The sequence below is a fragment of the Phocoena sinus genome, chromosome 14 (assembly GCF_008692025.1).
Source record: "Phocoena sinus isolate mPhoSin1 chromosome 14, mPhoSin1.pri, whole genome shotgun sequence".
NCBI lineage: Eukaryota > Metazoa > Chordata > Mammalia > Artiodactyla > Phocoenidae > Phocoena > Phocoena sinus.
In genome coordinates, this window is record NC_045776.1 from 66841034 (window position 1) to 66868459 (window position 27426).

General features: G+C 40.7%; 1 protein-coding gene across 6 annotated transcripts in view; it reads right to left on the minus strand.

Moving 5' to 3' along the window:
- The window catches only part of MTMR3 (myotubularin related protein 3), a 136822-nt gene that overhangs the window by 11868 nt on the left and 97528 nt on the right, over window positions 1-27426 (minus strand). For all 6 annotated transcript variants that reach the window (XM_032654188.1, XM_032654187.1, XM_032654184.1 and 3 more), the window contains 9 exons: window positions 24710-24792; window positions 22285-22451; window positions 14304-14400; window positions 11686-11799; window positions 6869-7074; window positions 6208-6339; window positions 5113-5224; window positions 1931-2126; window positions 957-1142 (listed from right to left, as the gene is read on the minus strand). In XM_032654188.1, coding sequence (XP_032510079.1) covers window positions 957-1142; window positions 1931-2126; window positions 5113-5224; window positions 6208-6339; window positions 6869-7074; window positions 11686-11799; window positions 14304-14400; window positions 22285-22451; window positions 24710-24792 — 1293 coding nt within the window. The remainder of the gene's footprint in view (window positions 1-956; window positions 1143-1930; window positions 2127-5112; window positions 5225-6207; window positions 6340-6868; window positions 7075-11685; window positions 11800-14303; window positions 14401-22284; window positions 22452-24709; window positions 24793-27426) is intronic.

The window sequence follows — 27426 nt, forward strand, 5'->3', positions numbered from 1 at the left end:
AGGAGAGGACATCTTAAAAGTTCTCATCACAAGAAAAAAACTTCGTAACGATGTATGGTAACAGATGTTAACCAGAATTTTGTGGTAATCTTTTAGCAATATATACAAATATCAAATCACTGTTGTACACCTGAAACTAATATAATGTTATCTATCACTTATACTGCAATTAAAAAAAAGGGTGATTGAAAACTGATCACTGGATTAGAAATGTGACGGTCACTGGTGACCTTAACAAGAGCAGCTCTGGTAAAGTGGTGGAGTGAACACCTGACTGGACCAGGTTTAAAAGAGAATGGGAGGAGAAGCGTTTGAGAGAGTAAATGTCAAGACTTGAGGAGCTCTGCTGTGAAGAAATGAGATATGAAAAATGAGGTAATAGCGAGAGGGGGATGCAGTACCCAGAAACGGTTTTGATGAAATAGGAGGCACTATACCATGCTTGTATGCTGATGGCAATGATCTGGTAAAAAGGAAAATAGGCTGATGCACAGGGCAGGGAGGAGAAATGCTGAAGCAATGAAGCTGAGCAAAGGAGGGGGGTGGAAGCTGGTGCACAAGTGGAGGAGGGGCTGGGAGAGGGCAAGGATAGTACATCCTCCTTCAAAGGACAGGGAGCAGAGAGTGTGGAACAGACACAGGGGGGTTGGTAGATGGACTGGAGGGAGCAGATGAAAATCTATTGCATCTATTTCTAACTACTGTTTAGTGCTTTTATCATCCATTTTAAAAGTTATGTTTAGAAGAACTCAAAGTTTATGTAAACTTAGTACACATGGATTCACTAAATAAACACCTATTTATTACTATTGTTTTTTAATTAAAAATGGAAGAACGACCCCTCAAATTCTAGAAAGGATGCAGTTTCATGTGAAAACTGGCCCACTAACATTTGCATTGATACCCCTATGAATTTAGAAGGTCCCCAAAATGAAGAATCACAAGCCCAAACTCACAAGGAATGCTTCATTGAACTCAAAAGAGCACGGAAATTGCCTCTGAAGCTGATGAACACAGTCCAGCCACTGTAAAAACACTGGGCAACGCTCGTTCAGATCATCCGAGTTCTCCCCATGACCACACCGGTCAGCAAACTTGTGGCCAAAATCCAGCCACTCCATCTCCACGAGGACCTGGAAACCCTGCGGGGAAGCACCCAGGAGAGACCCATTTGTGCTTGTCTATCCAAACTATAACTGTTCTGAGCCTAATGTCACCAACAGTGATCCCTTTTAACACCTTCCCACTAAGCCCACCAGGAGCCCCTAACCCAGCCCCACGGCCAAAGGATGGGACACAGGCGTAGGGCAGTGTCCCGATTCCCTCAACTCCATTCCATAATCATCAAAAGGGTGGTAACTAAGCATTTATCTAAGTCTTCGTTGAGACTATATTTTTAGCCCTTCATTCACTATAAAAAAGTCATACTTTTTTCCCCCTTAATTTCTTTTTTATTTTTTAATTTCTTTCATGGTATGCTTACAAAGTCATGTTTGTAAAATCTTTCCCCATCCCAGATTTACATATATTTTAGGGTACCTTTATGGTTTTTCTTATATCTTTAACCCAATAGGTGATTATTTCACAATAGGGTTCTTTCTCCACAGAATATTGTGGTGATATACAGACCCATTACCATAATAAGCATGTCAAGATCCTTCTATAGAAGCCCCACTTTCCTGGGGTATCCAAGTAGATACTCTGCAAAGGAAAACATGTCTGTATTCTGAATACCTGGTTATTCACAATCTACCCCCTTTTAAGAGGCACAAGCACTGTGGTACGTAGCACAACAATTTAGCTCAAGATAAAGGAGTAATGATTCAAAACTACAGAAATTTCACTTTCACTGGACCTAGCCACCTCAATCAAAACTGATCGTAAAACCCTCCAAGGTTTCCCCCACGCATCCTGAAGTGTCAAATCCTACCTCTATGGTTCGGTAATAAGGGTCCAGCAAGAGCTTAGCCAATGCCACAATCTGGGGGGTGCGGTCCCAGCCATCTGAGCAGTGCGCTAGCACTGGTCGTTGATCACGATCCACAGCATGCACTACCAGAAGTGCTGACTTCAGAAGCACAGACAGGTGATGGAGCCATTTTGTACTTTCAAGAGCTGAGAGCCAACTACAAAAATAAAACAGAAGGGGATAGGAAATGCTGATTTTTATGATATACTGGGTCATGCCAAATACCAGTCATATTCAAAAGCAATTCCCAAAGACTTTTCCTTCCAAATAAAACACTGCCAAAACAAACAGAAAATCTCTGTGTTTACAAAGCATGTACAAGGATGAGACCCAAGCCCTACCATGCAATAGAGGAGAGCCTTAGAAATAGGACAGTAATTAACAGGGCCACCTTCTGTTCCAAAAATGTTATAGCTAATTTCCCAGAGAGAATTAATATTTAATATTCTTTAGTCCATAATAGGTATATCTACCCAGTATAAGAAAAGTAGCTCTTCCTGGAATCTTCTCCAAAAAACAACAAAAAAACAAAAAACACAGCCACTCTGAGATGGAAAAGAGAAAACATTTATATTTAATTATCAGCAACTCTGCCCAGCAAGTTCTCAAAAAAAAAAAAAAGGTAAAGAAAACTCAAATGTAAGTATGTCTGTAATAAGATACAAGCTAGATGCCACATCCAACAACAGTGCAGACAACATCGCTTACTACCCACAGCCCAACACCTACCACTGATCAAGTCTTGAATGTCTATGGACTAAAACTTGATGGGCCCAAACTTATGATTTAGACTCACACAAATTCATATGCCTGTGGCTACACAGCTGCTGGGCTTAGTACAGACTAGATTCAGCAGGGATCTAAAAACCTTTTGAAAGGCCTTCAGGAAGTATCAGATCCCAAGAATGGCCCCTTGGGAATAATCACAAGCTGATCACAAATGGTTTTTTTTAACTGTGTTGACATTTTATTTCTTGTGCCCTGTCATGAATTCTACTCCCCAACCCCCCAAAAAAGCTCCATTTCTCCAAAATGTGATCAGATTTGTAGTTAAGACCACAGTCTAGTCCTTCAAACTCTGAGTTTGAGGAGAGAATAAATACTTCTGTCAGGGGACTATGAGAAGGCTTTCGCCAAGACTAGCCTATAAAGGCTTATTAAACCTTGGGGAATTTGGAATAGTCCAAAGAGATGGTCTTTCCAGGCAAACAAACACCAGAATGTACTGCATAAGCAGTGGCTTCACATGGATTTGCTTGTTATACCAACCAGACTCTGACTCCTCAGTGGGCAGACACTGTGTCTCAGGCACAGCTATACCCTCCTTGTGCAGTGCCTAGCACACACTGAAGGTTCCTACTTTTTAAACCGTGGATAAAAATTCTATCTCAAGACCTTCTATGTCCTACTAAATACCTGAGAAACATTTTTTGCTGGTGGATTGATTATTTATTCTCATTCCTCACACAGTCTTGAAAAAAAATAAAAGATGAGGCTTAGGAGAACAAATACTAATTTATCTCCTGGCCCCTGGAGAAACAGTAAATGAGAACCTGGTTCTCTTGAACCTGACTGAATCATTCTTACATACCACTTGGTGTTGTCCGTCCATGCCTAACACAGAAGCTGCACTCCAAAATCTGCCAACGGAGGAGGTGTGCTGAGACTCCAGGCTCCCTTGTCCTATTTTCAAAAGCTGAGGTAGCAACCTAAGCATGCCGTAGCCCTCTACGGCCGCAAACAAGTGTCAGGAGGCTCGCTTATAAGCTGGTCCCGCCTCTGCCATAGCTTCTTTTTATCCACAAGGGAAGCTTCAGTACTGCATTATGATTTGCTGCCAAAGACAGACAAAGCATTTCCTTCTTCCTTTACAACCTCCCTCCTCCTCCCTGACATTCATTTGGACCAAGCAAGGGCTAATTACATCTTCTTGACGCAGAGTTTAAAAAACAGCCTTTTAAGAAAGAATTTTAACTTATGGAAGATATTAGAGATCAGGTAGTACTGACTCTATCCCTTTTATTTTATAGACAGGAAAAACTGATAACCACAGGAATTAAGCCACTGGCCTAAGTCACACAGTCAATTAGTGGCAGATCTCCTGAATCCTCAACCAGGCTCTTTCTATGCCCTCCCCTTCCTTTAGGGAAGAGTACTACTAGCTAGGTTCTGAATATGTATAGCAGATGCAAGTTGCTAATCCCCAAAGCAGGGCAGCGATCTCATTTCTTCGGTCAGGCTTTTCCCCAAGGACAACTGCTTCACCCTCTGGGCTGATTGCAACTGTGATGAATTTAATCATTTGCTACCAGGAGTTAGTACAACTGGTTCAGGCAGCCATTTGATTTAATAAATCAAACAATGCTGCAAAATTGATGCAATCATGAGATCTACTGAACAGAACCCAGGGAAACAGCTATGGGACCTAGCACAAACACCAGAACAGAGAAAATTCTGTCTTCTCTGGCACATTTCTGGCTTCCTGAAACAGTAAAACAGGGGATTTGAAATATTTATCTGTCCATATTTGTTTTACACAGCATTCCTCCTAATTTATCTTGTATTCAAACAGTTCCCTTGGGGGAGGAGTGTTATTTCACCTTCCTCACAGCAAATGCCAGCCATTCATTTTTAATAAGCAATAAAAATCATGGTAATGTTCTTAGTAAGTAAGATGGTAGTTTAGAAATTAGAAGCAAATGTAAAAGGAACTGACCTACTGGCAAGTTTAAAGAATTTTTAACCCTTTTCAGAACATAATGAATAAATTTTTACTCTTCACAGTAAAACATTCCAGTTCATAGCAAGTTAAGTGTCACTACAGTATGTCAGAAAACAAAGAATTAAGTTACTCTGAGTCAAAAACATGTGGAAGAAAAGGAAGAGGGCCCAGGAAAAATAAGACGGCAATGCTTCCATTCTGAGGGCTGAGATCTGTTCTTTGCTGCACATTTTAAACCTTTCAAAGTGCTAGATTTTTCTTCCAGCTCCTCCTTTGTGCTGCATGCTCCTAACACAGGAGTAAGAATAACCATGGACTCTGAAAGTTAAACTGAAATTCACCAAAAAATAGAAAGACACTTTCAAACTCATTAAAAAAAAAAAAAATCAGTGCAAACTTAAAGCCAAAACCAAGGTCTTACTTTCCCGGATCTGGCATCTGTGTGCACAGCAATCGCAGAGACTGAAAACTCCTCCGAATTGAATGAATATTTGCCATCCCCATAAAAACAACTTCACAGTTCGGGTAATACTCTGGAGAGAATAACAACAAAGAGAACACAAATATGTTGAATTTAAAGTCCAAATGGCCAAATTTAAAAGGAACAAACTGGCTATAAAACAAACCCACTGTAGCTGCTGACTAATGAAATGCCAATGTTTTGATGCCTATTAGCCCAGTCCTTTATTATGAGAAGAAAACAGTGCTTGATTTTTAGCTGTCTTTTCAAAAAGGAAGGTTAGATTTGTGAAGAAGATACTGATATAAAATAGAAGCTGTTATTTTTTTTAAAAATAGATGTGTATACTTCCATCTTACCCCAGTTTTACTCCTTGGGTCTCTCCTCACTTGCATCTCTGGAATCTCTTTGAAAAGAACCTAGCAGAACCATGCATTTCTGCATTCAAATTTCACCTTGGTACAACTGCTTTTAGATTCCAGCTTAGCTCACAGCTGAAAAAGGAGCTCAGTGCCTCTACCTGCTCTAACAGCACACAACTGGCACCTAACAGGTCCTTGGAGAAAGCCAGCGTCAAACAGTAGGGGTGTTATAGGTCAAGACTGAGGCACTTTGCTAGAGTTTTGTATCTGCTGCTTCAATTTCTACCCCATGTTTTCTAAGTAAAAGTCATGTGAGGAGTTTTCTGTGAGGCTAGTAATGAGCATACCCACTGTCAAACACAAAAAAAAGCTTTTAGAAGGCTGAGAAACTGAGCTGCTAAAGAAGAAGCTTCCAAACATAACAGGCCTTATTATGGGAGAGGATTTACTTTCCTTATCACCTAAAAGTTGGCACAGGGAAGGAAGATTCTTTGGTTTCACTGCACCTCCTCCTCCATTTCTCCCTTAAAAAGAGCATACAGTATTAAGAATCCAAGAAGGAGCTCTGGCTGTCTCAAGACAGGTTGAGGAACATGGCTTTCCATTCACTTCAAATTGAGAACTAAGACCCAGCTGGGCATGGGGTGGACTCACAGGGACAGAGGGTCAGGGACGAAAGCACTGTGCGCCTCACCTGGGCATTCACAGCCTCCTCCTTTGGCTCGGTTCGCCACAGCTGCTGCATAGGAGCGTGCATCCAAGATCAAAAGCTTCTGTGGTTGGACAGCTAAACTCTCTCCTCCTGAAGCATTTGACAGAGAAGAATCTAGGGACATCAGGAGCAGGAAGGAAAAACTAAATGAACCTGTCTCTCCCAGAATTGCCACAAAGTAAGAACCACAGGCACTTATTACAGTATTCAAAAAACTCGATTAAGTGAAACCCACCTAACCAAAACTACATTAATACAATAGGACTTCTCTCTCTAGTTTGTTTTCTATTTTGCCTACAATCTCCTATACCGCATTTCTGTAGTCCTAGAATGACTACAACATAATCCTGGTGTTTTCCCCCATGGTCTGGAGACACTGTAGGTCCCCTATCACATATATATTCCATCTTGTCATGATGGCAAGAAAGACAACCAACACTCTAGTCCACTTAAACCAAGTCTGAAACAGAGGGTCTTCTGGTTTTTGCCAAGATCCATGACTCCTCAAACAATCCCATCAACTGATGCTTCACTCTCTCTCTCCTATGAAACAAATTCTGTGTCTTACAAGAAGGCGGCCATTTCAAGAAAAGGTTCTCAGATGCTATAAAAACTGCTGCCAGAGGCCCAGGGAGCACCTTACCAAACTCCACATCAGAAAGGTCTCCTGCATTGGGGAAGTCTCGGGGACTGTTCCTAGTTGACAGCTTGCTGCCACTGGATCGGGAGTCGGAGGCACAAGCTTTGGCTACTGACTGCACCAGGTGCTCATCATCAGCATTTCGCCAGCCCCACCAGCTGACCTCCGGCTGTCCACAGCGGGCAATGACAGCTCCATTGCTCTGGTGCCTGTGCGGGGAACAAGACAACAACTGTACCCATCCCAGTGGCCCCATTCAGATGCTCTGTGCTCATACAAAAAGTGAGATAGTAGATTTTAAATGCCTTAATGAACAGCTTGACTGCAAGTAAGTGATGGGTTAGCTTCAAGTCCTCTCAGGGCAGAAGTCTTATACAGGAACAAGAATAACAAAACACTGGGACTTCCTTGGCGGTCCAGTGGTTGAGACTCCACACTTCCACTACAGGGGACACGGATTTGATCCCTGGTCAGGGAACTAAGATCCCACATACCGTGCAGTGCAGACAAAAAATAAATAAGTAATAATTAGGGACTTCCCTGGTGGTCCAGCGGTTAAGACTCCGTGCTCCCAATGCAGGGGGCCCGGGATTGATCCCTGGTCAGGGAACTAGATCCCACATGCCGCAACTAAAAGAGCCTGCATGCCGCAAACAAGACCTGGCACAGCCAAATAAATAAATATTTAAAATAATAATATTAATAATAATAATTAAAAATAAAAAATAACAAAACCTATCTGCATCTTTCTTGATTACCAAACCATTTTAGAGACCTCTGTAGAATAACCAACAAAATGATAAAAGTGTATTGTCAGAGAAAAATTAATATTCACAAAGAAAATACTTGAATGTTTAAATTTATTATTTTGAAAATCAGTTAAAAAACTACAAATACCACACTTAATAATGAAGGATTAATCTCTCCTTTTTAATACTACACCTGAATATCCTAGCATAATAGATGCTGACAAACATTTGTTTCGTCACTGACTTCTGAGGGCCCACTGTAGCAACTGTACACTTAGGGCTGGCTTGAGGATTCTTTTCAAAACAAGATCCCACACGTGGGATGGATATACTTACCTGGCCCATAGTGGACTGCTTTACAAAACCTCCTGACATTTCATGAATCACGACTGCTCTTACTATAGGCAGATAGCTCAATGAGCCAGCCACCCTTCTGTAAACTATTAGAAGGAAATGAATAGAATAAATATCAATAAGCCATACTCTGATAAGATCCTTTCTTTATCAAGAAATAAGACCAGGGCTTCCCTGGTGGCGCAGTGGTTTTGAGAGTCCGCCTGCCAATGCAGGGGACATGGGTTCGTGCCCCGGTCCGGGAAGATCCCACATGCCGCGGAGCAGCTAGGCCCGTGAGCCATGGCCGCTGAGCCTGCACGTCCGGAGCCTGTGCTCCGCCACGGGAGAGGCCACAACAGTGAGAGGCCTGCGTACCGCAAACAAAAAAAAAAGAAAGAAATAAGACCAGAAATCATACTCATAGTCTACCTTAAGATGCTCTAAAAACCCAAGCTTTTCTTCATTAGGAATTTTAGTTAGGCAATTTTAGCAACTAAAAAGTTATAAAGGTAGTATTATTTGGCGATGAAAAGGAATCAAGTTCTAATACATGTTACAACACGGACGAACCTTGAGTATGTTATTGCTCTTAAGTGAAAGAAGTCAGTTATGAAAGACCACATACTATGATTCCATTTATATAGTGTCCAGAATCGGTAAATCTATAGAGACAGAATGTAGATTTACTGATAACCCAGAACTAAGGAGCTTGGGGAAGGAATGGGGAGTGACTACTAATGGGTCTGGGGTTTCTTTTTGGGGTGGTGAGAATGTACTAAAATAATTGTAGTGATAGTTGCAAATATACTAAAAAAAAATCACTGAGCTATACACATTAAAAGAATGAATTGTATGTGACATCTCAATAAAGCTGTTTTTAGAAGTTATAGAGGTAATCAGTTCACTTTAAAAATAAATGAGTAGAAAAGCTAGTAAGCAAAAAATTTTAATGTCTCCCAATTCTATATCCTAGAGAGAAATGTCAATGTCTTTTACTCCCAGTAAAGTTGTTTCTAAACACATATTCATACACACATATAACACATGTAGGGCACAGATTGATTTTTTAAAAACAGACTATTGAATCTATTTATCTTGTTCAAGGAATGTGAGAAAGATTTTTGTTTTCAATCCTAAAACTCATAAGCAATAAATTAAATTTGGCAATAATCAAATTCCACTGGAACCATCAGTTTGCTTGTAGTTTTTAAGTCCTCTCTCATTACGAGACAAATAATGGAAAGTACTTGTGTATTGCCAACACATTCAATTGGGTCACCTGCTGAATGGAGCCAAACTATAAATAAAACCTCACTGATTCTTAAAATGCCTCCTAGCATATTATAATAGGTGCTGAGTAACCAATGAGCTGATTGACAGCAAACCCTTTATAGGATAGGCTGGCAGGGCCTTTCCTGCACATCCTTTTCTTCTGAAATCTTTCCCAGCAATGCTCGAGAGGAACAGTAGATGGCACTCGTCAGCCTGGGTCTTGGGTTTTAAGGGCCACATTATTATTTTTTTGGCCGCACCACGCGGCATGCAGGATCCTACTTCCCCCACCAGGGATCGAACCTGTGTCCCCTGCAGTGGAAGCAGGAGTCCTACCTAACCACTGGACCGCCAGGGAATTCCCTAAGGGCCATAGTATTATAATAGCTAGATTGCAACTGAACTGCTGCAATAAGCAGTGAAGTTTTCTGCAGTCTTCTAAATGCTTTAGATTGCATGAAAGAGAACAAAAACACTACAGCTAAAAATCACTAAAGAGCATTTCCATCATCTTACAAATAGAACAAGGAAAAATAAAAATTAAGATGTCCAACGTATGAGTCCCCTGCTAAACACTAAATGCTTCAGTTTTATATAGAAAGATACAAATGTTTAAACTATCCTTAAGTTAGTATTAATCAACTCCCTAAATAACTAGAAGTTTCTAACAATCACTCAATGCACAAAGGGGGAGAGCTGTGAATTACACTACAGATGGGCACCCTTCGCACCATCTTTCTGTGTTAAAGCAATCTGTCTTCAATAATAAATCCAATTAAGCACTCTCTCATCACCATAGGAGAAAGCACTAAATCAGGTGCTGGTTCAGCATGGTGCTGTCAAGTAACTGCTGCTAGCAACCTAAGGAGTCATTACTGCAATTTACAGACAACTACATTCAGTAAACACATGACGGATTCAGAAGCATCCTGCCACCTGAGCTAGGGAAGCTTATGCCCTCTGTAATAAACTTTGGAAGGGGAAAGAAGCTTCCCATGTTTACTCTAAGTTTTTCTTCAGCCTACGCTTTTAGACCTCTCTACCAACAGGGAGAATTCACCAAAAGACCCTTACTTTGAGAATGAGAATCCTTTCCCCTTATGCTCAAAGTCAGCAAACCTCACAAATGCCAGGGCTGCTGATCTAACACAGCTGCTGTCCGCAGAGCAGCAGCTGGCTGCTTTCCCTATTTGAGCTGGGCCGATCACTGATAAGACTCATTAATCCTTTCAGCTTTCACTGCTCTCTCTAATTCCTGTGTCATCCTTACCATTTGAGTGATAAGTAAATTTGGTGACCTACTTTTCTAGGAGTGTCTGAAAACAACGGTGATGAAAACTGAGGCTGAAAACTTAATGGGTTCCACTGGGACAGAAGCAAATACGTACTTTTCCATCTCTCCCTCTTCAGGGTGGGCATCAGAATCTGCCTTCCATCGGCTAAACAAGCTGGTTACCTCAGTGGGAATTCCACAAGGAAATAAACCCCTTCTTACAACCTCAGTATTTCAATGGACTGCCTCCTGGCATAAGTTTCTAACTAAACCTCACTGGTTTGGCCCGAATTCAAGGAGAGTCCATAATGTCTGCAAACTGGAAAAATGAAATGGAGAATGTGATATTACAAGGACATCTGAAACTGTTCCAAAATAAGAGGGAATGACTTCTTAAAAATTTAACATGATTCTGTGAGAACTGAGCTAGCTATTCACTGAATTATAAAAGCAGCCCTCAGGAATACAACCTACTCCAGACATTGCTTAGGAAGCCCAGTGCTTCATTCAGATGTTGCAGCATACCTGTGAAGTAAGAACATCATTCCCATTTTACTAATTGGGAAAGGGCTGAGGTCAGTTAGGGGACTTACTCAAGGTGCCACAGCAAGGCGTGTCAGAGAGAAGACCTGAATTCTAAAACCTGTGCTCGTCACCACACCACCACCCCCTCCTAGGACCTGCCTCCCTTGACTCTCCTGCCTTTGATCTCTGATAGCATCTATCCAGCCAAGCCCTAGCCTTCTTCTCTAAATGCTCCCTCTCAAAGCAGACCTCTTCCATCTGTCAAAGTTTCAACCACAAAGACAATCACAAATGACTCAAATCTACACTCCCAATTTGTACTTTCTAGGATTCATCTCTCTCAATCCAAAGGCCAACATCTGAAGCTAAATGCAATGAGCACATTATCTTCCCACAGAATGTCAGAAGGATCTTAAAATAGCAAGTCCAGCCACTTTTCTATTAAAATTTTTTCACTGTCAACTGAATCATCAGGTAGTGTTCCAGATGAATTACTGGTATATGAATGGACGAGCAGCTTCAGCAATAAGGAAGTACAGAATAACCTGGAAAGTTCCCTGAACCACCCCCCACCCCCACCCCCAGGTTAGCAGCAACAGAAGCAGCAGACCACATGCAGTGGGCAGTAGCACCAGACCAGGCTGGGTCTGGCCAGGCTTACTTACCTGTAGACGACGGTGGGGATGCGCTTCCAGGACCTGAAGCTTGCGACACTTTCTAGTTCTTTGTCAGTGATCCAAGCAGGCACTATGAGCTCCTGTGGATAGCTACCACACAGCCTAACAGGGAAGGTGAGGAAGAGGGAGAAGGGAAGAAGACAGAGAGGGAGGGGAGAAGAGGGAGAGACATGAGTGAGCCAGCAGAAGGATGTCGATCAAGCTACCCCAGAGCCAGTTAAAAGGCAATGAGGAGCATTACCTGAGTCTTGGCCTGCTCAGCAGAATGGGTTGCCTTAAGTGTTTACTTATGTATATGTCAAATGATACTATCTTGGATTGTTCCACTTGATGCTGCCTTTTGGAAATCTGGCGATCTTAACTATCAACGGTAAAAAGGGCAGTTGAGAGGCAGTTACTCCATTGTAACTGTTGTAATCAATATGTGGGTCATTTCTAACTACACAAATGCCCAGTCCAACTGCAGAGGTGGAAGTCTGTGTTACCTCTACCAGACCCTCAGTCTTTCAGGGAAACATGAAAAGAAGGGCCAGAGCCCACAATTTCAAGTTTCCAGAGACCTCATAGGATTACTAACATATTCTTTGATGTGAACCAAACAGGGTGTCCTAATTATAGGTAACAGGTGCAGCCATGGGTATATAGATAGAGCACTATGGGTCAGCCCCATCTGCATACATAATCGTAGCTCCATTAAGCCAAGTTAGTAATGTGAATATGCTATTAATCATAATTTCTATAAAACGTACTTCAGAATAAACTACACTCAAGGGGAAAAAAAGCTGTTTTTCTCTTTTTTAAATTTAACTTTTATTTTATATTATAGTTGATTTACCATGTTGCATAAGAAAAGCTGTTTTCATTAGGGAAAATACTAGTAGGCACATACTAGTCCAGCTTACCCAATATTCCTTCTCAATAGCGAAGGCAATAAGACATTTAATCCAAATCCAAAAATATACAAACTGCTCCTCGTCCTCCACTACCATCATGGCCTACCTACTCTATGCATTAGGGGAAGAGGCAGGAAGATACAAACTGCTTAGGAATTGAGGGATCTGATCATTCTGCACTAAATCTCTCTCTCTTATTCTCAATTTCCAGATTAAGTATCAGGAATTCAAAAGCCTAACCAGGAGAATGGAGACTGACCAAAAGTAGCTCCACAAACTTCCTAATACCTATCTACAAACTCCTAAAAATAACCTAGGACACAGATTATAAATTAACACTCTAACCATAAGTCTTGTTCCTTTTATCTTCTTTCAAACTTAAAAGTAAATTTGGCTCTTATTCTTCCTTTGTAGTATGAAGAACTTTTCAATGTCCTGAAGGCTGGTTCTGAAGTGGAAATAGTGGGCTCAAAGAAGTTAATTTTTTAAATCCATATTAAAAAGAGATTTCTGAAAACCACTAGCTTTTGAACTCAAAAATTTTTTCTCAACAAGCTTAGCTTAATTCAGGTTTTGTTTTACTTCACCCAATATTCTGGATCACTATATTCCTTGTTCTCTAAGGATTACATTACCTAGTAGTCAGCTCTTCAGCAAGTATGAGCTTCTCACTTGTAGATAAGCAGTTTCCAGTATAGGAAAGGTGGGTTACATGTGAGCAAAGCCTGTGGCAGCCTCAGGCTCCCTGAGGACCCCCCTCCTCGCTCCACCTCAATTCTCTAATTTGACCTGTCACTGAGAACAGGCAAAGTATGATACGTCTGTAGCTCCTGATTCTTCACACCACCTCCTTGGCCAAGGTCCATGTTAAGAGCTGTGCGTAGTAATTAGCCGTTGTTTTTCCAACAAAAAAGGAAATGCTCCGGTGGCTACCCACAAACAGTCCAGGAAAATACCTATCATAATTTGAGGCAGCTGGAAAATACCTATCATAATTTGAGGCAGCTGGAAGGACAACAGAGTGATTAAGGCCTCCAATTGCTGCAGGGAAACTTAAGAGGAGAAGGATATGTTAATTTTAAAATTCTGGACAATTTTCTTTTGTTTTATAGAAATTTGGATCACCAAAATCATAGTAGTTAACTGCCCTCCCCTACCAAAGTTCTTATACCTTTTAGGGAAATAGGTAATGGGAAATATGTAATAATGGTTACATTAATATTTAATGGTTAAGCGATCATAGCTGTGACATTAGTTTTAGATCAACAAATTAGAGAATAATACGGTAGCCTATTTCATAGGATCTGGAGTAAAATTACAGTAAAAACCAACTCGTAAGTGTTTTATCACTGCTTCTGAGATCACTAATCTTATCTCTAATGTGATGTCAAGCAGTGATGAGAACAACAGAAACTCCCTGTTTACAGGTAAGCACAATATTATCTAGACATGCATGTGCCAGGAAGAATAGGAGGGGATAGAAAGGAAGGTTCCAGGATCCTACTATAAGTAAGGATCTCTTTCCACTCCAGTGATAGCAATGGGAACAGAAGGCTCAAGAAGTACGCTGAAGATGAGGCATTTAGATTTAATAAATAAAACTCCATTTCAAAGAAAAAGTCTAAATTCAAATGTCCTGCCACATGAGAATTGGGGTTTCTTGCAAAGGCAGTGGCCATGAAACACAGTCCACAGGGATCAAATACAACTCACTTGTACTTTTCATTGATGTTGGAAATCCTCCAGGCGTTGTTCATATCAAAACCCATCCGCTCCACTTCGTTTTTAAACCTTGATGTTACGTGCTCCCCTAGGAACCACAGACAGATAGAAGAAAGGACGAAATGAATGATTTTCCACAACAGGTGGAATGAAAGCATTGCTACCCTGCTCAGTTATTTTTAAAAAGGTATTGTATAAATAACATATTTAGTTAAAAAAATCTCCTGCCAGGATAAGACTATAAGAAGAAATGAGGAAATTAATTTTGATTTTAATTAAGAATTAGTATTATCTCTTCAATTAAAAATAAACTAAAAAACAAAAAAAGAATATTATCTAATCACTACTATCAAATTTGAGAGTAGTATCACTGGGCTCATTTTACAGAGGACAAAACTGAGACTGAGGTGATTATTATGGCAGGTCTGTCTCATCTCAAAACCCACGTTCTTATCCCTATACTGGCTACTTTCCCATTTCCACACTGAGACTGATGTATATATAGGAAATAAAATCAACAAGTTCATCAAGAATAGTAGTATAGACCTATAACTCCTCATGAGAAACACTTTGGGCCAGATTTCAGAACCTGAATTTTCTGGATTTTAAGGTGTGCATGTATTTAAATAATACTGGGTTAATGATATCAACAGCATTAACCAAACACTAACATCATTACAGTGAAATGCATGGATAATTCACACTAAATAGGATAAATAAAGCAACAAATAATTCAGATCAAGTCAAACTACCAAATAAAATAAAAATCTTTTGATTTTCAGAACCTTACAGATTACAGAATTGCAGTTAAAAGATCATGGACTTTTAACTGCCAGTACCCAGGAATCTCAAGAAACACCACACTAGTAACTACAGTGCTGAGCATTTGTAAGAACATCCACCCAAACAAGTATAACCTGCCTACATATGCCCTAATGAATTTGGCTGCTTCTTCAAGACAGCGAGCAACAAAGGCAGAAATGAACCGAACATAAAAGTCATTAAATCTGAAATAACTTCCTTCCTTGAAAACAGTCCTAGAGCAGTAATTTTATAAAAAACAAATAAACAACAAAACAAACCATTAAGCAGTACCTCTAACATATAGTATTATAGGTTGTAAAATAAATACTGGTGGGGGCTGGGAGAAACTACAGTAACAAAAGCATAAAACAGCCAGCACTGGTGATCAAAGCTTTGCTCTCCCTGGGAGAAGAGCTTCAGAATATGAAATAGCAATTACTTGAATGAAGGACAAGTCTATAAAACTACTTCCCATTTAAACTGCTTTTCTTGAGCTGAAACTAAGTTATTATATGTTTCCTGAAGGAGAGCTATAAAAAGGTAAGGTTCAGAGATGCAGGAAGAAATAATCAACTGAATCTATCCCATTTTGGAAAAGTTTTAAAAGAAATATAATCTTCCAAATAGGAAAAAGCTATCTGAATTGGAGTGTTGTCTACAAATTGCAAGGAGTGGTGACCATCAATAATTCTACACAGGGAATCTTTCACTTTTAATCGCAATATAAAAGCTGTAAGCACTATGGCAACTTCCAAGTCCATTAATTAATGACAAGATTTTCCCCAACCTAGGATACAGCTCTAAGTCTGTGCAAAAGGTAAAGGTATTTTAATTAATGGTCATTTACATTAGTACCTCTATCTTAAACACATACTCTAAATAGAATCTTCTATAACTTTAAAATAATCACTGGCAAAATAACAACAAGAACCTCCTCCTCCTTCCCCCCACTCCTCTCCCACCTCCTTCTCTTCCACCTCCTTCCCCTCCTCCTCAGGCAGTTTTCTACATAGAACAATTGCCCAAGAAAGGGCTTAGAATTACCATCCTCGGCATGAAATTCTGAGCTACACACAAAGAAATATACACTGAGTACTGAGCACAGAAAATCTGTTGTTTCAAGTTCCTTGAGAAGAGTTTTAATTATCTTTGTATCCTCTAAAGCAGTGACTTCATCAACTTCAACTTTGAAACTGACCATCACAACCCACAATAAGAATGTTTTGCATCACAACTCAATAGGACATATTTATTTTTTTAGTTTCACAAAATACCCACCCTTACTATGTGTGTGATACATTGATATTTTCTATCCTGAATTTTCATTTCATATTTCATTTCTTAAAACTTTGATTTCATGACCTACTGGTGAATCACAATCTAGTTTGAAAACCACTGCTTGAAAAAAAAATTTAGCAGCAGACCTTACATACATGAGTAATTCAACTGGCTTTTGCTAAATTGTGTTAGAAGTTCACTTGTGTTTATTCTGCCAGAAAAGTGCATGCCAAGCACATATATTGCTGGATTTCCCTTAAGAACTCCCCTCTCAGCATTCTCGTGTCTCCACTGATTCAACATTAGATATGCTGTAATACCCCAATTTATTTGTTTAGCTTTGTATTTCCATTTCAACCCTTCCTGTGTGCCTCCCCCATCCCCAAATGAGGATGTCCCTTTTTAACATTTTGTATTTCTTATACTACAAACAGTCTAGCAATTCTTATTTTAATGGGAATGAAAAAATTTTAAAGCAGTAAATCCCTCTATCATAACCACAGTGTCAACCAGCAGTCTAAAAAAAACTTCCCCGCAAAAGCCTAGCTTCCCGGTGATTCTGAGTATTCAAGCCTACAATTATACACAACTTAAAGGCCTGGGATAGAAGGGCCAGGCCCTTACTGTAAGGAAGAACAGTATCAGAGTCAGAGAAGGTGAGAACTAGCCCCCCCAGATTTTCAAATACAGAGGGAAGAATCCTTCTTTTCTATGAACAAAGGTCCCAGTACAGTCGTCTAGACGTACACTTACTGGACTGCATTTAAACTCCGAAAACGGACTCTGCCGACAAGGGCTTTTACTTTATACGAAACAGGCAGCTGCACAACAGTATATGACCCAGAGTCATGCTATTCATAGTTAATCAAAATGTGCTTAATGGGTATATCACAGAAGAGAGGTCAGAGATGTGGGTCTGATGCTACTAAAATAGCAACTGAATTGCCCAGTCATCTGTCAGAACTCCAGATTAATGCTGAAGTACAGAACAGTCACCAAGAAGGCAGCTAAAATGAGAAGGATGTTGAGCATATGGGAGAGAAGCTTTAAGCTTTAGTCCATTCTTTTTTTTTTTTTAATGTTCTCCTGTTAATTTTTTTTAATTTTATTTTTGGCTGCATTGGGTCTTTGGTGCTGTGTGCAGGCTTTCTCTAGTTGTGGTGAGCGGGAGCTACTCTTTGTTGAGGTGCGCAGTCTTCTCATTGCAGTGGCTTCTCTATTTGCGGAGCACGGGCTCTAGGCACACGGGCTTCAGCAGTTGTGGCGCGCGGGCTCTAGAGCGCAGGCTCAGTAGTTGTGATGCACAGGCTGAGTTGCTCTGCGGCATGTGGGATCTTCCCAGACCAGGGCTTGAACCTGTGTCCCCTGCATTGGCAGGCAGATTCTTAACCACTGTACCACCAGGGAAGTCCAGGCCATTCTTATTTAGAGCTTGAAAGGGGCTAAGAGCAGAGTCAAGAGTTTTACAATGAACTCCAACAGCAATGCGGTGACTTCCTCCGAAGCAGATTAAGACTTAGAGCTGTGGCCACAGTATGGCTGGCTTAACTATGACAGGTTCAACAGTCAGAAACTACGATTTATAAGAATACAGGGTAATGATGTAATTTTCCCATTTCCCCCCTCTCTGACACATTCTACTCTTAACAGGCTAGGCAGAGAAGAATCCATAAAAGGTTTTATTAACTTCTGAAAGACTAAACTAACTTCCACCCTTCAGAGTCTATGCTTGTGGTCTCATGTGTTGGGACAGATTACAGAATGGCATGACTCTAAAATATCTCAAGTGCTGTCTCACATAAAGATGACTTATAAGCAAGGGGCTAAATAGAGATCTAATACTTCCTTTTTTAATCTCCTGTAGAGCCAGGGTCCTCAGTTTCTTGGGCTTACTTTAGATGTTTTCACTATTGATTAAACTGCATCCTCTCTCCTTTACCCTGCCTTAGCTTCATCTGCTTACAAATTGTTAAGAGAGTTGGGTACTTATACCCATCATCCAAGATAAAAACTACTTTTGTTAGATGTAGGTGGTTTTTGTTTTTGTTTTGTTTTGCTTTGTTTGTCTTTGGTTTGGTTTGTTTTTTACCAGATTCCATACCTTAATTCATGAAGTCATGCCAGGCTATTAGTTGCGTTATATTTTCCTAGTTTTTTGGTCTCACATCTTTGTTGGATCTTTGAACAACTGATTTCATTTGGAGAGGGATGCTTAGTAGGAAGCTGGGATTTTAATATATTCCACTGTTCCTTACTTTAAAAAAAAATTATCAGTCCCCTAAAGAGTTTTTTTAGACTTTTCCCCCAATTCCCCCATATGAAAATTTAATAATAGAGATTATTGTATATCTATTTGTGTAATGTATGCCAGTTCTTACTCCCTTTGTGGGTATTGTTGCCCCATTGAGAATGTATGGCATAGACTCAATAAGCTTCCAGCCTGGCTGATTTAGATGTATCAGAACTGCAGTTCGTGTTAAAGAAATTAGCTAAAATCCTAGTTATATCCTAAATTTGGGGGTAGAAGTAGCCTTATCTTGAAGAACTTTGGATCACTTCCCAAATCTCTCCAAACAGCTTTTTTTTAATGTAAAAATTCTTTGCCTTTTAAAAATAATATGTCTGAGACATTAAAGGGTTTACATTTTTACAACACAATGCTTCTGTGTCCAACCCAGTTTATGGAAAATCAGAATAGAGCAGAAGGCAATTTTTAACTTGGCCTGTTAAGAGTCTCTACCATTAAGAGAAAATATTTTCCATTTTAATTTATCCTTTCACATATATGGTCTTATATTTCTTATAGAAAAAAAAAAAAAAAAAAGAATGTGGTTGTCTGGTCTGCTCGTAATTGGTAAGTAATGCTGTAGCCACCACCAATACTCAATGACATTGGGTGGAGACGAAAGAACTAGGTTAACTGGCTTTAAAAATGCCACCACAGGGGGCTTCCCTGGTGGCACAGTGGTTGAGAGTCCGCCTGCTGATGCAGGGGACACGGGTTCGTGCCCCGGTCCGGGAAGATCCCACATGCTGCGGAGCGGCTGGGCCTGTGAGCCATAGCCGCTGGGCCTGCGCGTCCGGAGCCTGTGCTCTGCAACAGGAGAGGCCACGGCAGTGGGAGGCTCGCGTACCGCAAAAAAATGCCACCACAGGGGCTTCCCTGGTGGCGCAGTGGTTGAGAGTCCACCTGCCAATGCAGGGCACACAGGTTCATGCCCTGGTCCGGGAAGATCCCACATGCCACGGAGCGGCTGGGCCCGTGAACCATGGCCACTGAGCCTGGGTGTCCGGAGCCTGTGCTCCGCAACGGGAGAGGCCACAACGGTGAGAGGCCCGCGTACCACAAAAAAAAAAAAAATGCCACCACAGTATTCTTTAAAAGCAGGTTTTCCTCTGTACTCCACAGTGAAAATATATAAAAGGAAAAAGCCATACATATATACACACACTCAAACCAAGTCACTGAAGTACAGTAAGATTGCATGTGAGTTGTAGCAGGTTGACTTCAGTGTGGAATGTATATATTGAAAAGAAAATACAACCTTTACGCATAGAGTAAGTTCCAATCAGTTACAATGGCACCGTCTTGTATATTCATAATTTCCAAAATGTATTCACAAGCATGGCACATAGGAGGCACTCAAACATTTACTGAATTGAACTCTCCAGCATTAACAGATTTGATCTTCAGAATATCCAGATCAGCTTGGGCAGGAAGAAAAAAAAATGTCTCACTTTGAAGAACAAAAGAAACTAAAGTACAGAGAAGATAAATGGCTTGCCCAGTATTATTTTTAAAATTAAATGGTAGAGTACAGGTTTGAATTCAGGTTTTCTAGTTCATAAATCAGTATTCTAACCCCCAAGCGCCTCTATCCATCACAAACCCATGAAAAGACAGGAAATTGGATGTCCTGGTGGCCAACGAATACCAAATATCTTCAAGAAGGGAAAGACCTGGGGACCAAAGTCATCTCAGCTCAGGACAAAGTCATCTATAATTAATAGACAGGAGTGAAGTTTTGATCTGACGCATCTTAGGAATATTCTAAGAGTTGACTCAAATCCTAAAGAAACTAAATTATCAAGGGAATAAGGAATCATCTAAAGATGAGGAATTTTCAGTCTGTGGTTGTGAGAGAAACAGGTTAGGAGAAATTCAAGCCTTGTTAACTAAACACTGGCAACCCAAAACTAGGGAATGCCTTTTGGAGTTAAGAGCCTTAAACACATCAAAGTTCTTATATAACATAATACAGCAAGATACACTCAATAACTTCATTATCCTACAAGATGGTAGAGATTAAAAATCTAATAAATAAGATATAATGGCTAAAAACCTAGCAAATACACATGTAAGATTTGTGCATTTCAGTGCATGTAAATGTTACTTTTTTAAAAACTAAAAAAAACTTGAAAAGAGCCAAAAACAAAAAAAATTAAAATGCAATGGCATCTCATATAAAGAAGGAAAAAGAAAGATGCAATGGATAAGAGAGTGAAGTGAGAGACAGCTAAGGCACATTCTCGTCACCTTCCAAGGTTGGTGTGGGTGACTCTTGTGAACGACTTTGGGTTCCACTGGCTGACCAGCCTTGTGGGAAGCTTGGATTCCTGGAGCTTTCCCTGAGGCTCCACAAGGGCAGGTGCCTCTGTTTTTCATCTCTGTATCCACAGCACCCCATACAGTCAGCTCCCAATAGCTGAGAACTGGGTTCAAGTCCTGGCTCTGTCACTGCCTAGCAGTGGGACTTGGCAACAGGCTTTACTCTTGAGACTCTGTTTCTTTGGCTCCCAAAACAGAAACACCAGCCTATCCTGCCTGTTTGACAAGGTCATGAGGGTCAAACAAAAGTACATATTAAAGGATCTTTAAAAATGTCTGTGTTTGCTATAATTTAATATATGAACCAAAAGCTTTAACCAGTGAATGAGCCAGGAAACAAAGGGATCCAAGCATTGCTAGATTAGCCTCCAATGTTTAAAACAACCCAGGGCAGAATTGTGAATATTGAAGGTTCAGGACTAAAAATTGAGGTTTAAAGGAAAAAGTCTCTAGAGTAAACTTTATTGGAAGGAAGCTCACAATGTTTCACTGCTTAGGAATTCAAGACATTGCTTCCAAGCTGGACACATTAAAGATTCGGTGCTGGACCAGCAAAGTTCTATTTACAGCAATGGACAATTTATAGAAAACTACACACAGAGAAACAGCATGAACTTGGTCAACACCATTTTTGAGGGAGAAAGACAGTGAGTGTGACAAAGATTTCATGAGGAGTCAGGAAGCCTGGGTTCCAGTATAGGTCCAACTTCTTTATTTGCCCTGAGAAAAGTCACCTGGCCTCTCTGGACCTCTGTTTCATCATCTGTGAGATGAAAGGGGTGACAAAAGGTAATCTATGACTTGAAATTCAAAGACAGCAAAAAGCCATTTTGTAATCCATTATTCTGTGGCCTAAGTTCACACTTCTGTACCTTTGTTCATGCTACTTGCTCTGTCTAAAGTTCTTTTCCCCAGTCTGTTATCAATGAACTCTTATTCAACTTTCAAAGCCTACTCAAAAGCCACTTCAAACGTGAAGTCTTCGCAAACATGTATATAACGCTCGTGGCTCCCTTCCACTGGGCTTCCCTAACACCCATACCCTAGGTGTTTTTAGTCAGGCCCAGTAAATTGTGATGCCAAGTCTAGTGTTCTTTCCTTCCCCCTGAAAGGTAGGAAACATCTTCCGTTGAGCTTAGAAGAATGATGGGCAAATGCTACGTGCTCCATAAAAAGTACACTGATTAAATACACGAATGCTAAGGAGTCCCATTTCATGTTATGGATATCTCAAGCAGTATTTCAATGAAATCACCATCTGAACGTTTTAGAAAGGCCTACCTGGCCTGCACAGGTCTCCATGTTGCTCTTTTTCACTGGCGTAGACCTCCATGCACCAAGCATGGTATGCAAATGAGAAGAGATCTTCTATTTTAGCAGGTGGTCGGACTGCATTGTTCAGTCTTTTCAGCCACTCTTGACACTGCTCAAAGGTTGAGAACTGACACCTTTGTAAAGCCAAACAAGTACAAATGTAATCAGAAGACAGCTGACAATGAAACCTAAGGGTAGCCACCATTTCAAGAATGCCTACTCACAGTGAAATGATAACTACAGTCAAAGAAGCACTAGAGGGCTTCCCTGGTGGCGCAGTGGTTGAGATTCTACCTGCCGATGCAGGGGACACGGGTTCGTGCCCCGGTCTGGGAGGATCACACATGCCGCGGAGCAGCTAGGCCCGTGAGCCATGGCCGCTGAGCCTGTGCGTCCGGAGCCTGTGCTCCGCAACGGGAGAGGCCACAACAGTGAGAGGCCTGCGTACCGCAAAAAAACAAACAAAAACAAACAAACAAAAAAAACCACTAAGGTGGTCTAATGTTTATGATTTATAATAACAAAACATGTCCAACAAATTTTAGCCAATGGTGCAAAATGTCAAGAAGAAGAAAGCTGGACATGTGGAAAACCTATTTTTTTAGACTAATAAAATCTCTTCTGAGATTGACAATTATTAAAGTAAAATGACAGTCATTCTCTTCCAGGAATGGGTTTTATTCCACTTCTTCCACCAAAGCTTTATGGTTGTCCTTCTCAAACAATATGTTTAAAGAAGTTCTTTTTGTTTTGTTATGACATTATTATAGCAAGCTCAAAAATGGTTCACAGTACTTTTAGCCAATTAGGGAAAAATTTCAAAATTTATCTATTTAGCAATTAGAATAAATCAGCAACTTTAGATCGAAAATAAGATACATTACACTGAAATTTTCAGATGTTACCCTGTAGAGAAAAAACCAATTCTATTATCAAGTGCAATTTGCAGTATATATAACTAGGAGGTTAAAATAATTAGTGTAAAAAATACTTTATCTTTTTAAATGCAGTATCTAAAATTGAGTAATTAATAAGCAACCTTTTAAAACTGTGAGTTATAACCAGTATCTATCAAAAGCAAGCCAAATCTCAATGGCTAAAAAGCAACTTAAATATTTACCTTAAAACCAAGGAGGAATCAACTATACTCCAACAAAAATTAAAAAAAAAAAAAAAAAACAACAAGGAGGTCACTTAAACCTCTCTCTTGTCCCAATCAGTGTGGCTCATCAATATGTCCACACACAATGTTTACTGGCACTCCAGAATAGGTCAAAGAAATAAAGCAAAAACTTGGGGAATTAAAAACTGGTAGAGCTACTAAATTTAAAATGCATTTTAGGCATCACTTTTCAACCATTATAGTAAAGACTAGATCAGATAAAGCCAACACTGGAGAAATGTGATGAGAAGCAGGACATTTCTACTGTCTTAAAGTGCCTCCCAGACTGTTGATTAGTTGCAAGGGAGAAGATATAGAAATTACACAGAAAGCGGGTGACTCCTTGACAAGAGTGATCACAACTAACATCACCAGCAAGGGACAGATAGACACCGTTTGCCTCCAGCTGTAATACAATCTCCTGAAAAGGACACAACCTCATACATATAGTATTCCAGCTGAGAACACACAACCTCAATTTAATCACAAGGTAACACCAGATACAAAATAAGAAACTTTCTATTACAATAAAAGATTTTTTCTTCAAAACGTTAATGTCATAAAAGATAAAGAAAGGTGGTAGAAAACATTTCAGATTAAAGAAAGCTATAGAATCACGGCAACTAAATGTAATAAGTGACCTTGTCTGGATCCTGTTCTGAACGAGGTAGGGGGAATGCTATAAAGGGCATTATTAGGTCAACTGACAAAACTGGAACATGGAGAGTAGATTGGATAAAAAGTATTATGAGTGCAAAACTGTGAAGTAACAATGATACTGTGGGTTATGTAAGAAAATACCCCTATTCTTAAGAAAGCACACTTAAGTATTTCAGGGCAAAGAGCCATGATTATGTAACTTACTTTCAAATGGTTCAGAACAAGAATTTCACACACTAGCGCATGCGCGCACACACACACACACACACACACACACACACACACACGCCCCCCGCAAACGATAAAGCATAGGGTAAAATGTTAACAATACTAGTGCTCTTTACTATTTTTATGTTTGCACCTGTTTTGTAAATTTAAAATCATCTCCAAATAAAAAACACCTTTCCAATAGCAAAGTAGGCTAAAGATAACATATTTCAGGGACTAACTACTCCGAAAATACTCCTAACTAGGCTGACCCTCAAAAGCTGTTTTTCTGTTATCAAATCATGAATCCATCCTTTAAGAAGTATTTTCCACACTAAACAATAGCATAAACTCATCACATACCTGATAATTTTGCAGTCTTTGCAAGTCAAATGAAGCTGAAATATATCTCGGCATTCAACACTTTCTATAAGCTGTAATGGAACCTGCAATTAAAAAAAGATGAAGTTCCCTTAGTCAAAAAGGTATTGACCCTGCAGTTCTTCAGTGTGTCCAACAAGAGTGATTAGAAAGTTCTGCAGGAAAAAGAAGCACAGAACTGCATATCCATCTAAATCAATAGCACTCAAGTGATTTCCTGGGTGATTTAGGGTTTCCCTTTCTCAATCTCTAATCAGTGCCCTCAAGTCATGTCATAGCACAAAGCTAACTAATAAAGAGGAGGCACCACATCTGGAAGAACAGGGAAATACGCCATCTTTCTGGCAACAAATTTTCAAACTCATCTCTCAAAGTACTACTTTACAAGGTTAGAGCTTGCTGTGATTTGTGATGACACAGAAGCTAAAGGGAACCAGAACAGTTATCCTGTCTTGTTGACAGAAGAGAGCTGCAGATCAAGAGGCTAGTGGGACTACACTTGTCACTTGCCCCAAATGACAAGGTGGGCTTGTGGCTTTGTGTCAGCAAAGGAGAATCTTGAAAAAGACTGGAGGTCTGAACTGCCTGCAGGTTGCACAAAAAAGACAAGAGAGTAGACAGAGCTGCGGGTCAGGCTCTCTGCTCAGTAGACTAGGTAAGGAGGAGAAGGGAGCAGGTTTCACAGTGGCCTAATTATCTAGGTCTAATTTGCTGCAAAAGACAAGCTGAGGGGACTTCCCTGGTGGCACAGTGGTTAAGAATCTGCCTGCCAATGCAGGGGACACAGGTTCAAGCCCTGGTCCAGGAAGATCCCACATGCCACAGAGCAACTAAGCCCATGCACCACAACTACTGAGCCTGCACTCTAGAGCCCATGAACCACAACTACTGAACCAGCATGCCACAACTACTGAAGCTCGTGTGCCTAGAGCCCGTGCTCTGCAACAAGAGAAGTCACCGCAATGAGAAGCCCACGCACTGCAACGAAGAGTAGCCCCCGCTCTCCACGACTTGAGAAAAGAAAGCCCACGTGCAGTGACGAAGACCCAAAGCAGCCAAAAAAAAAAAAAGACAAGCTGAGGAGCCCTGTTTGCCAAGTGGGGCTCAAGGTATGAGTAAGCTGGGATGGTTCTTTCCCTGCCAATCTGGTCAGCAGACTACTGAGTATGACAGTGGAGAGGGATCAAAGAAGGCAGGCAGACAGGAGGGAAAGCATCTGAATAGGGTGACAAATCCTTAAGCGGTTGTTAGAATCCTCCCTCTGTCCCTCATCTTATCCTGGTTCAACCCCTGGCTTCAAAAAACAATTTCCAAAACTTCTAAAGAGAGCCTGGTAAAAATAATAGTAGATATTCTCACTCATTGGAAAAGGGTCTTTTTACACTGTATCAAGCCCAACCAAAATGTGGCTCTGGGAGTTGCAAGGAGCATTCCAACAATTCATGTTTTGCATGAGAAGGAGGCAGTCTCTTCCAACAGACAGAAACAAGAGAGTGCTGCCTGCACAGGGTGGCCCTCCTGTTAGCTGAACCAGTTTCAGAAACAGGCTTCTGGCAAACGCTGCCCCACCATGCAGTTGCCAGAGTCAGCTGAGAACTCTCAGAACAAGGATGTGGAGATCAAAAAGAAGCCCAATGCCGGACATCTTAGACAAACAAATAAACAAACAAACTGGGGCAGGGATTAAAAAGGGGAAGAAAACAAAATAATATTACTCAGGTAATGGCTGGGAGTTCTACCTCAGGACTAGAGCCTTCTTTTTTTTTTTTTTTTTTTTTTTTGGTGGTACGCGGGCCTCTCACTGCTGTGGCCTCTCCCATTGCGGAGCACAGGCTCCATACGTGCAGGCTCAGCGGCCATGGCTCACGGGCCCAGCCGCTAGGCGGCATGTGGGATCCTCCCGGACCGGGGCACGAACCCATGTCCCCTGCATTGGCAGGCGTACTCTCAACCACTGCGCCACCAGGGAGGCCCGAGCCTTCTTGATTAATCAATAAAATTCCCTTACACTTATAATAGGACCAGAAGTAAGAGAAAGACTAAGAATTCTTGCCTGTGTTCTGAGAAAAAAAGGAGCTTTGGCCCTCTGTTTCTGTTTAAGTCCTTAACCCCAAGGTGCTGTGAGAAACTGGAGTTGATGCAGCTAAAAATTCTTTCAAGACCTGTACGTCTAAGAAGGAAAAAAAAACCCAACAATGTATCAGTGGGGATAAATTGTGAAGAAGTAATAGGAGATTAAGAGATCAGAAGAGAACACTGATTTGTTCTCAGGCCAGTCCTCTGGGTATCCTATAACAGACTCATGTTGGGTTTCTTTGTTTTTAAACCTACAACCCCCTTCTCCCTCCCCCCCACAAAACAAACAAACAAACAAAAAAGAGCTGCCAGACTGGCAATTAAGAGGCCTGAGTTCTTATCTCAATTTTCTAAACTTTTACCAGCCAAAATTGTGCATGCTTCCTGACTTCCTTGGACAACCTTCCAACCTTCCTACATGACACAAGCCTTTGCTTTCTCAACCTCGGATGGTCACAACTTAGGAAGTCCCAGGAACAGGGAATGGGAAGAGTCTGGGGTAGAGTGAGAGTGAGCTTTACAAATCCACCTGCTCTCTCAGCAGTCACCCGCATCCCAGATCCCCTTCTATCACCTTTCCTTATAGCTAGAAAACTTGAAAACCAACTAACACTATTAGCAGC